General features: G+C 30.0%; 1 protein-coding gene across 1 annotated transcript; it reads right to left on the bottom strand.

The window, feature by feature from the left end:
- Positions 1-6359: 6359 nt before the first annotated feature.
- On the bottom strand, positions 6360-8059 carry LOC136090359 (uncharacterized). Its single transcript, XM_065816950.1, has 2 exons — positions 7732-8059; positions 6360-7631 (listed from the first exon to the last, which is right to left on the bottom strand). The coding sequence occupies exons 1-2, from the start codon at positions 8057-8059 to the stop codon at positions 6877-6879; spliced, it is 1083 nt and encodes a 360-aa protein (XP_065673022.1). The 3' UTR covers positions 6360-6876.
- Between the last annotated feature and the right edge of the window lie 5513 nt (positions 8060-13572).

Here is a 13572-nt window from a genome sequence, read left to right as displayed (position 1 = left end):
CAGTTAAAAAAAAATGAATATTAAATATAGAACAACAAATAAAGGCAAAGAAAAGAAGCAGGAAACTAGTTAACCAACTCTAAAACACAAAATCGCTTCTAGTCCTCGATGACGAAAAATACTTTTGTTTTGCAGGGAAATTTATGCCTGGAAATTCTGGATACTACACAAATAACAAAAAGACATGCCCAGAAAGTGTTCGTTTTATAGGAAAAGAGAAATTTCCAAAAAAATTATTAATGTGGATAGCCATATCTGACCGTGGTATGTCCGAGCCATTGTTTCGCACTTCCAAGGCTGTAGCGATCAATTCATCAATCTATATTAATGAGTGTTTAGAAAAACGACTTCTTCCATTTATTTACAAGTATCATGGAGATTTTACCTATTTATTTTGGCCAGATTTAGCAAGTTCTCATTATTCTAAAGATTCTCTAAATTGGATGGACCAATATGTCTATTACGTTGATAAAGAATCCAATCCCCCAAATGTGCCTCAAGCACAACCAATTGAAAATTTTTGGGGACATTTGGCACAGAAGGTTTGCGAGGGAGATTGGCAAGCTTCAATAGAGCAAGTTTTGATTGATCGCATTAAACTAAAACTACAAGAAATTGATTTAAACTTTTTTCAGTCGCATATGAAAGGCGTCAGAGCAAAATTGAGATCAATTGCAGATGGTGGTGTTTTTTCATATAAAAAATAATATATTTTTATTAAAAGATAAATGCTTTGTTAAAAAAAAATATAATAGTAGTTTGTTTTTTTATTTATAAATAAGTTATTTACGTTTTTATTTTGTCCGATAACTTCCGCATCACCCGTTAACTGAATATTTTTTTGCGGAATTTCGATGGAGTTTGTAGATTTGCATACTTTGTAAACTACTTTTCGCTGTTTTATAAAATTTATTTTTCTTCATTTTTTTAAGCACGCATGTATTGTATTTTGTTTGTCAACAATATTTAACGTAGTTTCGTAGTCTTGAGTAAATTTTCTAATTGCTTTTAACTTAACGCCATAAAATCAAATTTATAAGCGGCTAATAAATATTTCTTAAAACATACTTTTTAATTCTCCCGAGTCTATACAACTAGATCTACATGCTTAACTGATTTATATTTTATAAATGTTACTTTTTAGTTGAAATAGATTAAAGTGAACAATAAGCACGTTTTACTAGTAAATTAGTATACTAATTGAAAAAAATATTATTATCAAGTAAGTTATTATTTTGTGCAAAATTTAAATAGTTTAGTACTTTAATAAAAAGTTACTAATTTATTGCAAATAATTTATGTCTCGTAATAATAATATGAACAAAGTATTTAGTTTTAGAAAATAAAAAATGCCAAAAATAAAAAAGAGGCCCTATACGCGATCGAAAAGTGAAGAGAATTACGGAGGTTACCCTTGTGATTTAATTACAACGGATCCACGGATTCAAGCACATACAGACAATTGATTCAATTTTATTACTTCTTAGATTGTTCTGACATTAGGACAAACTTTTGGGCAATTGTTAAGCGTGTTTCATGTGTTTTAAAACCTATATGGTTAACTGTCAATCCACGATTACCTTTAATAAACGATAAATCTATTGAAACAAAAATTAAAAATCTATTTGCAACTATAAAGACATAAACCACAAACACGCTAAATAATCAATATCAAACGAAACCTAGATTCTAAACTAGATAAACTTTTTGAAATATCTGCTTGTTGTTGTTCATTGGATATTGTAACATGTAATAATGTTTATGTAAAGTGCAAAAAAGAAAAATGCAAAATGGAACACATTATTTGCATATGCCCTAAAGAAGCATAAGTCCCAATAGAAGAAAGAGCTTATATACGGGACCAGCGTTTAAAAACAGGACCAAAAGGGCTGTTTCAGATGTCTTCGGTAGATACATCTGCTTTAAAACAAAACAGCAGGATTAAAGAGAAGGAAGGAAATATATCACATCACAAGCATATTAATAATGAGCTTTTAAGTTTATAACCAGATCCCTCAGAATATATATCTGAAATAATAACATCTCAGGTATTTTTATTTGTGTGGCCTTTAAATTTAATTTTAGTATATATTTAACGCTAATTTATAATAAAATCACCTATCATAAGTATTTTAAATTTTTTACTTAAGCAACAGGATGAATGGAAACCAAGTAAAAGAACTCAGGCAGATTGTAGTATTCAAAAGTTCCCAAGATATGCAATGGAGCTGGTCAGAGGCGGATGTTCTTCAAATCTCGTCGCAGCTCTATGAAACGCCTTACTCCAGAGCTAAGTCAAAAGTAAAAATAATTTCCAAAAACGCAGATTCAGAAGAGAAGACACAACTATTTTTCATTGGTTTAGATGGAAAGATAGATAAGAACACGAAAATGTACTTAAAAGCAAATAGTTCTGAAGGAAAAAACTTCATAACAAAATATGTTGCTGCAAAGCATAACCTTACTTTTACATATGAGCATGAAAAATTTTACGGGATCTACTTGACACACAGAACAATATCCGTTGTTGGTGCTACTGGGGATATTCGTACTCTTGAGAAATTAAGTGTACTTGAAAAATATGACAGTCTGAAGAGCATCCGTGCTATTCTTTTAGACAATACTGCATCAAACACAGGTTGGAGGAGTGGCTTGGTGGGTAATCTAGAAGAGTTGATGAAGTTTGAAGCAATTCAAACTTCTATCACTGAAGGATATATTTTGCATGAGCTATTAAAAGATATTAATCATGATCAAAGGCTTCTTTACGAATATTGTAAAGGTAAAAGATTAGGTAAAGTAGACGACAAATTGGCTAATTGTAAAATAGATCCAATGAATCATGCTCGATGGTTAACCCTTTCTATACGAATTCTTTGTTTATACACTCGAGATATTTCTCCAAACGCAAGTCTGAAAAAGCATACCCATTACATTGTTAAAGTTTATGCTCCATCGTGGTTTCAAATGAAGAAATCTTCCAAATTGAAAGATTCCCCCAGATTCTGGTTTTCACTATTAATTAATTGAATCTTATCAAGTTAGATGATGTAAAAAGAATTGTAAAAAAAAACATTCAAGGTAATGCTTTTTGTTTGATACCTGCAAATTTTCTCTACGCAATGGTTAAAAATAATGATGAACAGATCAGGATTCTCGGATTTGAGACAACTCACTCTCAGAAAACAGTAAACATTTTAAAATTAGTTTTTCTATTTATAATTTATCAGGCATATGTATACAAAGCTTTTTAAAAAATGTATTTTGCTGTATTTTATAATGTTAAGTTTTAATTAAGGTTATTAATTTTTTTTGTTTTTCGCAAGTTTTTTAAAATTAACGATGTTTTTATTTTTAAAAGCAGTTATGGAATAGAAAAGAAAATCCCTCTACTAAATTGGAATGATACGATCTGGATATCTCTTATTGGTATTGCTGATCTTGCTTATATCGAAATGGAACCACCACTACAAAAGAGTTTTTTGATGAAGATATTTACACATTCATTAAAAATAGAATAAAGCCTAATATTCAAGACCTCCCCTCTCATTCCTAGAGCGTTGAGAGATGTGTCCAATTAGTTTCTAAAGCTTCTAACACCGTATATGGATATGAAGCCAGGCATAAATCTTTACCAACAAAACTACTAAGCAGAAAAATGCGTCAAAGGTTTTTGTCCAAAGGACATTATTCTCAGTCGTATGATGATTTGTTTTGCTTAACTTGCTTGTTACATTCTTGAAATAATTTTTTTTCGTTTAATATTGCTTTTTAAATAACTTATTAAACTAATAATGATTATTTGGATTTTATTGAGCGTTTAACTAGATAATCGATGTAATACAACAAGTAAAAAATGTATACTTAAATATGAATTGGACTTGTAACATTTTTGCTGAACGATAAACCCTATACGTGATTAAATACAAATATTTGAGTTATTCCTCGGTGTGTCCAACTTTTTTGATTGAAATTTTGTCTGAACGTACTGAAAAAACCACAAGAAAAAAGTTAATATTATTATACGAAATGTTGACGAGGGTATTTTTAAATTTTGATCACTAATCTGCAAGCCGCCGTTTGACTAAACACCTTCAACTTTTTATTTTTTTGTTTTATATATATAAATACAACTTTCAGTACCTTAGCCGTTGCGGTTTAAAAAAAAAGTGAAAAATCGACCTACCCTAATATATATATATATATATATATATATATATATATATATATATATATATATATATATATATATATATATATATATATATATATATATATATATATATATATATATATATATATATATATATATATATATATATATATAATAAATATTCATCAATCAGTGAGGGGTGAGTCGACTAAATCTGGACACAAAAGTAATAGAACTTTACGAAATATTTGAATAATCAGTAGGTCTTTTAGCCGAATGCCTTTACATACCAAAATCAAAAACTCAATTTTCTCCCATATTTTTGTACAAATTTTAATGCAAAAACACAAAAAATGGGCATACGGTCTCTTGGTTATCGGCTGGAAGTTGCAGGATAATTAATACAGAAAAACAAAAAAGATTTCAAAATCTCTTGTCTGGTGATGATAACAGGAAAATTGCCAACATGTTGTGTATGAAAAAATGTAAATCGAATCTGAAACCCAAGGGAAAAAAATTATTAGAACCTATCAAATAAACATTGATGTTATGATGTTAGTGATCCAAAAAGTTCTTAAGACTTAATAATTTTTCCAACAACTATTTCTTGAAAGGATGATGGGAAAAGTGTCAAACTTTTTACTCTTTTTAACTTCTCAACTATAAAAACTCAACTAGAGATACGGGATCAAAGCTGCAAGTGCTTGATTTACTAAATAAAACGCCAGTGAAAGTTCACAAGAAGGGACTCAAAAAAGGTTTGCTGACTGTCTAACCCTTTTATGCAAAGGGTTATTATATAGATGTGACAAATATATTATTAAATTGCTAAATATTTTTTTTCCAGCTTGATTGTTTTTAATGATCATTGAATATAATCAATCTGAAAAGAAAATATTTAGCTACTTGCCACACAAGATTTTGCTGCATCTGAGCAAATAGCATAAGACTTGATTACAAATAAGAAAGCAATTCCAGAAAGAACCATTAAAACTTTTTAAATAATGGTCAACCTCTAAAAGTTACACCAGGTTTATTTCATTTATGAGGAATGTAAAATTGAAAAATCTTAAAATTCGGCAAAATAAAAGTTGCTCCAAATTTTGAATACAACAACCTTGAAAAAGAAGTGTCAGATTTCTCGCGAGCACACTCACTTACCTAAATTAATGATGCCGTTGACAAAAAAAGAAGCAATAATAATCACCTTGTTGTTCGTTGCATTCTGGAAAATTGACTAAATAGATCCTCCTTTAATGGAAAGTATACTTTGATCACTTTGTTAATTTTTAGAGTTGATAGAAAATAAATTTGACCACTATTTATAAGGTCAAATCACCTCTAAGCAAGCAATTGCTTATATAAAGAACAACATTAAAATGCAGTGTTAAGAAAAAATCTTGGTTGCCGTTTTAGAGAACCCTTTATTCAAGCTGATGCTTTAAACCTAGTCATTTCTTTATATTTATTTGCTTCTTAAAGTTGAACAACATTTTACTTGACCTTCAGCCTCGTGCAAGCATGCACCCTTGCACATGATGTAACATTAGGTCAAAATATATGAAGAGCTCATTTTCAAAACGCTGTAAATCCATTTTTTGGGTTTTGAGTAAATCGAACTTTTCTCCTGCATAAAGAAATTAAGTATTTTGGAATAAGTTATTATTGATTTAGTTAAACATGTACTTTATTAATAAGACTATAATGTCTACTAAAATCGAGCGGTATGAAATCGATGTATATTTTCAGTGGTTATTTTTGTTTTGTTTCAAAACGCTGTATATCCAAGTATTATTTATTAACAAAACGCTTTATACCCATTTCATTAATAAAATATATCTATTAATGAAACATAATATTATTTTATTATGCATTCTAAGATCTACCTTAAAATCTTGTTCTCCTTTAATATAAATCATCAACTTTTTTTAAACAACTCACAAGTGCAACTATAAAAATATATAAGGTGTTAATGAGTATTTTATCTTGTATTCAATAACGTTAATAAAAAAAACAACAAAATAAATCATGTTATGCTGGAAATTTTTTAAAATATTTGTATCTTAAATTAAACATGTTTACAAAATTCACAGCTAAAAAACATTTAAATCAAATTAAGAACTATCTTCTTCACTAAGGCTAGCATTATCTTCAGTGGCATTACAGAGTAGTGTTTTATATATACTAAGTATTCTGCCTTCTGCTCCTACAAGACCGAGAAGACGAAAAACATCGTCTTTCTTAGCAAGTTTAACACAGTTATTTAATTCCAAACGTTGCGGTCTAAATGTCTCCTATTTCTTCTGTTTTTTAAGGATACTGTGTGATTTTGGCTCAGAATGGTAACTAAATGTAACTACTTCGAGCTTGTCTGAATTTATAAGAAGTTTTTTTGCTTCACTGATTTTAAATGTTTTTTTGCTCATGACATACTTTTTGACTTCTGATTTTAAGTCATGTGCTGACCAATTCTGCCCGTAAACCATGACTTTTCCATGCCCGCTAAGTATGTTTATGTATTCATTAGGCTCAAAAATTTAGTCTCTTTTTTTAATATCTAGCTGAACTCGACCAAACATGCGATCAGCTGGCAGATATGAGTGACCTCGTTCTGGAAAAGTATGTGTAATCTGCAGTTTATTAAAATATTGTTTTCTTAGAGCTAGAAGCATACATGTCATATTTATGTTTTTGTTCTGGCCATAGCATGCATCAGAAAACAATCAAAGTGACGAGGCGTTGAAACATTTATCTTTTAAAACATTTTTAAGTAGATGTTCTATAGCTGAACAGATCATATTCGAATCTTTCCTATTTTCACACTCCATCCAAGTAAAAAAATATATATCGTTAACAGACTGAGACTTATCACCTTTATGAATAACAACACCAAGGACATAAAAATAAAGCTGTCTAGAATAGTAGGCTTCTCCGATTGATAATTTTGGTAGTACAAGGTTCTCCATCATGTCAAAACAGATAGTGATCTCATTGGGATGAATATCATTGAGAAAACTATAAAATTTTCTGGCTTTCCTTCGATGAAGAATGAAAAGAGCAGTTTTTAATTTTTTTTGGTTATCAGTAATATTTTGGTTTTTCATAGCCAACTTATATGTTTGACATGTAGAGCATGTATCTGTTGCTGGGTATCCAAAAGCTAAATTGAAATGATTCATAAATACCCCATAATAATAATGGTAGTCTACAGTAGCTACAGTATAAGCATTGTTTTTATCCAAAAAAAGTTCGTACATCCGCTTTACATTTAAATCAGAGGGCAAATATTTACGTCCTGGAGCACCTTTTCTTCCATAATGACTTGCTCTGCAATTAAAAGACTGAATATGGTTTTTAATAACTTTTTTCTTTTCAGAAAAAGCTATTTTCTTCCTGTTTCCTCCTCTATTTTCAGGTCTGGTTGTTCCATGTTCATACCAGTGTCTTGCAATTCTTAAAACTCTATCAGGTTTTATGGCTGGAATAAATTAATAAAGTATTAACTTTAACTCATTAATTTTTTTTAACAAAATATACATTCTATTTCTGAATTAAAAGTAAAGTAATTTTATACTTACACAATACTGAACAAAATGAAGCTTGGCAAACTCGTACTTTAATTCCCTCGCAGCATAAAAAGTACTCAATACTCATATTTCTTAACTTTAATCGATTATTATATTTCACTCTGACTCTTTTAACACTGATTATATTAAGCATTGACAGTATAGTAGCATCTTGTGATACTTTATTTGCAATACTATAGAATTCTGTATGATGTTTTAGCAAATTATCCTTTGTTATATCTCGAGCCTGAAATAAGTCAATCAATAAATAATTATTTTGCCATAAACACAAATTATACCAAGTAATCTTACATTGTGTATCATAAAACTTTAAACTCATAACTAAATTATAGTTTCAACATACGAAGATCATTAAATTAAAAAAACTCACTTTGCAGTAACCTGAAACATGATTACATGATATAGTAGGAATTTTTCCTCCGCTTGAATGTCTAAATAACTTATTTTTCTCTCCTGCAGAGCATTGTTTTTTTTTTTTTTCGTGATTTTAACGTTGACACAACACTTTCATCTAAACCATCCAAATCAGCCATCTTTATTATTATTATTTAAATATATAAAAATAATATACTATTGCGTTAGCGTGGAGTTAACTTTATATAAGCACGGATTGGTCAAAAAAATATACAGAATTTTTATATTATAAAAATATAAAAATTAAACCTAATTAATTAGTTACAAACATGACTTAAAAGTATCTAACTTTCTCTTCAAAATTATCCACTTAACGCAGTTTTTTCGAAATTTGCGCTTACCGCGTTTTGAAAATAAGCTCTTCATATCTCAACTGTAAATCTCCTTTTACAATTGGCTCTCCTCTTGAAGTATTGTTAAATAGAACAAAAAATTTGGAAACAAATTTGTAGTTTGGCGTTGTTAATCATATGTTCAGAGCCAAATATTTGGCCAAAAGCACAACAATGGGAAGAAGCACTTTACGTTCAGAAAGAACCATATTACGTTCAGAAAGAACCATAAGAAGAAGTTTTAAAATCTATTGTTTCAAATTCAATAAATTATCATTCCGCAAACCAAATAAATACACTGCAAGATGTTCCTGTATGCTCCATTGCAGAGGATTCTAGTTTGAAAGTTGATTGTAGAAATAAAAGTAGAGATTCCTACGCAACCGTGGTTAAATTGCTTAAGCCTGAACCGCAAAAAGAAAACGAATTTATAGCAGACTATCAAGATTTCAAAGTGATAGGAAAAAATAATAGAGTCATAAATAGCCAAATAGATAAGCAGAGGATAAAACCCGTCTTTGGTAATAAAGTCGTTAACAACAGAAACTCGATTGCAGGGCAACGTATTATTCGAGAGTCTTATATATTTGTAGGCGGTGTTTGTAATTCCTTATCTGAAGAAGATCTTTCAAACTACATGAATAAAGAAATTGGTATTACGCCATTAGACATTAAGCTTAACAGAGAAAACATGTACAACCGATCCTTCAAAGTGAAAATTAAAAGTAGCGAAAAAGGAATGGTACTTAAACCCGATGTTTGGGATAATAACATTATTGTCAAACCGTTTAGAATGCACCGTGAAACACTATCAATCAAAAAAACACATCAAAATATTGAAAAACAATTGCCACAATTCTTAAATCACTCTACATCATTCATGCAACAATCAAATTATAAATCATAATGGGAGAAAAAGAATTAAATTTAACTAATACAATATTAACACTTTGTGCGTTTAACTGTCAAAGTTTTAAATCGAACTCGTATTATATCTCTAAATTAATAAAGTATTTCGATATTATTTTTATTTCGGAGCACTGGCTGCTAAACATCGAGAGTTTTCTGTTAGATAATGTTGCATTACTAACACATAATGTTATCTTTCATGCGGCAGAAAAAAATACACACGGTAGACCGTATGGAGGAAACGCATTCTTTATTAAAAAAGGTATGTCGTCTTTTCATATAATACATGAGGATGAAAACATTCTTGCAATAAAAGGCACAATAAACAAGCGTCATTTAATTTTTATTGGGGTTTACCTTTCATGCTGTCGTAACAATAATGAATCGTACGATAAATATTCTTCTCAACTACATACAATTACTTCAATCATGAACAACTATGAGGATGAAGCAGAATGTATTATATCTGGAGATTTTCAGTCATTTCCTTATAAAATATATGATTTAGAATTTCGTAACAACAAAACACGAAACAATCTTTCAAAACATCTCACAAACTTTATTAAATCAAATGAGTTGGTTTTTGTCGATATAGTCAATGGTGCTGGTCCTACCTACACCTATCAACATAAAACTCTTTTAAATTCTTCTTACATTGACCATATAGCATCTTCAAAAAATACAGAACTATGTTTTACAAATTGTCAAGTTATTCCCCCTTCACCGTTTAATAATAGTGATCACCTTCCGATATCCACAAGTATCAACCTTAGAGGTAGCAGCTTATCTAACGAAATAAATAATACAATGAAAAAGTATGATTCAGTTCCAAAACATGCATGGAAGAATGAAAAGTTTATTGATTTTTATAATCATAATCTATCTATAGCTTTTAGCAATTACACATTTATAGATGAAAAAATAGAAGCAGAAATTAAAATCACATGTTCCAAAATCAAAAATGCAGCTCTCTTGGCAGTTAAACAGTGTTTTGGACAACAAGTGACATGTAAGTATTTCAAAATCTTGGTGGACATCAGAGCTTAAAAGATGTAAAGATAACCTATCCTTTCACTATAAACAATGGCAAAAATCCGATTATAACAAGTCAGTAGAATGCGTAGTCTACAAAAGATATATCTATTCCCGAAAAAACTTCCGTAAAGCTGTTAAAGCAGCACATAACAAAAAAATCTACGAAAAAACTAAAAATATCGAATATCTACGCAATACTAATCCTCAAAAGTTTTGGGACAATATTCGCAAAATAAAAAACAAAAAGAATACTCGACTCTTTACAATTAATAAATTGCAAAACAAAAATGAAATCGTTGAAGAATTTAGCCATCACTTTCAAAAAATACTTAATACGCCGCAATGTACAAATAAAGAATTTAATCCTCAACAAATTCCACATATAAGTAAAGAGCCTATTTCAAAGTTTATTTCAACAGCTGATATTGAAAAATGTATTTTAAATCTTAAAAATAATAAATCCTACGATTGTTTTGGAATAAGTGCTGAACATCTTAAAAACTCTCGCAGTAACAATCTTCTAATGTTACTCGCTTCTTTTTACAACAGCATGTTAACAAACGGAAAGGTTCCCAAATGTTTATCAACAGCCACAATTATTCCATTAGTTAAGTCTTATAAAACATCACTGGAAAATCCAAATAACTACAGAGGAATCAGCATTCTACCTATTTTTACGAAACTTCTCGAATATCTTATTGTACACATATGTCCAGATATCACAGAGAGTCATTCACATCAATTTGGGTTTAAAAAAAATAGCTCTACCCTTCACGCAGAATTTCTTCTGAGTGAAACAATAAAACACTATAATCATAACAATTCACCTGTATATATATGCAGTTTAGATGCTAACAAAGCTTTTGATAGTTGTAACTGGGATTTACTATTTGAGAAACTATATTATCAGAAAAAAATCCCACTATCGGTAGTTCATACCATTTCATCGTTATATCGGTCAGGTACTGCTAATGTATCATATCTTGGATACACATCAGAAGAGTTTAGGTTGTCTCAGGGAGTTCGACAAGGGTCCATACTTTCGCCTCATCTTTACAATATTTATACTGAAAATCTTTTAGAGAAAATTGTCTCAGAATCCAAAGTAGGAACTTCAATAAACGGAGTATACACTGGTGTCATTGCGTATGCAGATGATATAATTTTGCAAAGTTCAACTATATCTGGTCTTCAAAATCTTATTAACATCGTCCAAAAGTATGTAATATCAAACTTTATCAAACTAAATGCAGAAAAAACTGAATTTTTAATATCTGGAGTAAGCTCGATCATCAATAACGTGATTTATGTTAACGATGCTCCTATTAAGTTTCAAAGCAATTTAAAACATCTTGGTTTCCTTTGGGATAATAAGAACAAAAATATGACGGCAACACTCCAAAAAACGAATATAAATGAAAGGATAACGCAATTTTTATCTGTTGCAAAAGCACTTATAAGAAACGGAATTCGCTTCTGCCAGCCTGCTACGATTATTTATTTATTTAATTCCCTAGCTATTCCAACGCTATTATACGGACTAGAACTGGGTGGTTGCAACAATAAGTTTCTACAGAATATTGATAAAGTTGGACGATCTGTCTTAAAATCATTTTTTAATATTTCTAAGCATAGTAAAAATTACCTCCATTCTTTTTTCAAAGTAGACTCTGTATCGAACATTCTTATTTATAACAAATTAAACTTATTTATCAGGCTACTTAATGACCCCATATGTTACTCCATTATAATGACTCAGTTGCCGTGTATAAATAACCAAAGTTTATTTGTTGGTGAGATATGGCTAATATGCAAGCAATTTGGTATTAATATGCTGCAATGTATGATCGAGGGCAATAAAATTAAAACTGCACGCCCTAAGGAAGTGTTAGATGCCAATATCACCGCAATTTTAAAACAATCTGTCCAATTATGGAATTTAAAGGAACAAAGACTTATATTTAGAACTTTGATGGAAGAAAATATTCCAAGAACAGTACAAGAATACACATAGCATTTTCTTTATTTGTTTTTTTACCTACAATTTATGTAATTATTGGGTGTTTAAAAGAATATATATATATATATATATATCCTAGAGGTATATTTGCTGGCAATCATTATCATAGATTTCTAAACAATATGGGTTTTCTTCAGCGAATAGGAAAACGAGGTTCAATCCTTCAAATAATTTGGTTTAACTGACATATTAAGTAGATTTCATTCTGTTGTAACCTCTCACTCTAGCATGATACTGGAGAAAAATTCTGCAGAAAAATATTGAAAATTAAGAACTCCTATTTTTCATTTTTAAACTGCCGCATGACCCTAAATTCATGACGTTTTTCATCACAAAAAACATTTTATTGAACAGAAAAAAGCTCCATTTGTTCTCTACAGTGAAAAGAATATTGAATCAGTTCATCATTACTTTAGTACTTACTGGCAAAAATTTAAACAAAGTATTGATCACCCAAAGCATGCTCAAAGGCTTGGAACCAACTTGTTGACTTTAAAAAACTTTTGTAGGCAATTTAGAATATTATTTTTATAGTTTATTGATTACCCAATGGGTATGTGTTGTCCGGAGGATAAACGTCAAACGTCTTATGGACGTCTAGACGTCCTCTGGACAACCCGTGCCCACTAGATATAATCTAGAAAAATATTATTTTCTGAGTAAGTTATGTTTTTATTAAAAAATATAATATTTTTTTAAATAATGACGTAAAGGTTTTGAAGTATCTTCATTTCGATTCTTTGTTAAAAAAGAAACAAAAATTTGGATTTTTTTTCTTAGACGTAATAGTGTGACTTAAGTTCTATCATTTTTGGTATATGAAATATATGCATTTTTACTCTATGTAAGTTCTTTCTTGGGTCATGACTATGGTCAAACTGGCCTATATAAGGAACAGTGTAAATGTGTTACTTATTTTGACTAGTGCCAATATATGTCCAGAGTTCGTTTCGAACCTGGATCTCCTGCTTCTTAAACAAGCACTCTAACCACTGCGCCACGGCCGAACAACACTCTAATTTTTTCAAATTAAACGTCACAAATCCGACAAGAAAAGTGCATCTGCATTCTTTGCGAAGAAGAACAGACCCACCAGTAGCTCTTCTTGAGGTTGAACCGACG

The sequence above is a fragment of the Hydra vulgaris genome, chromosome 13, assembly GCF_038396675.1.
Source record: "Hydra vulgaris chromosome 13, alternate assembly HydraT2T_AEP".
NCBI lineage: Eukaryota > Metazoa > Cnidaria > Hydrozoa > Anthoathecata > Hydridae > Hydra > Hydra vulgaris.
The sequence above is the reverse complement of the archived record's forward strand: the minus strand, read 5'-3'. Positions and strand labels throughout refer to the sequence as shown.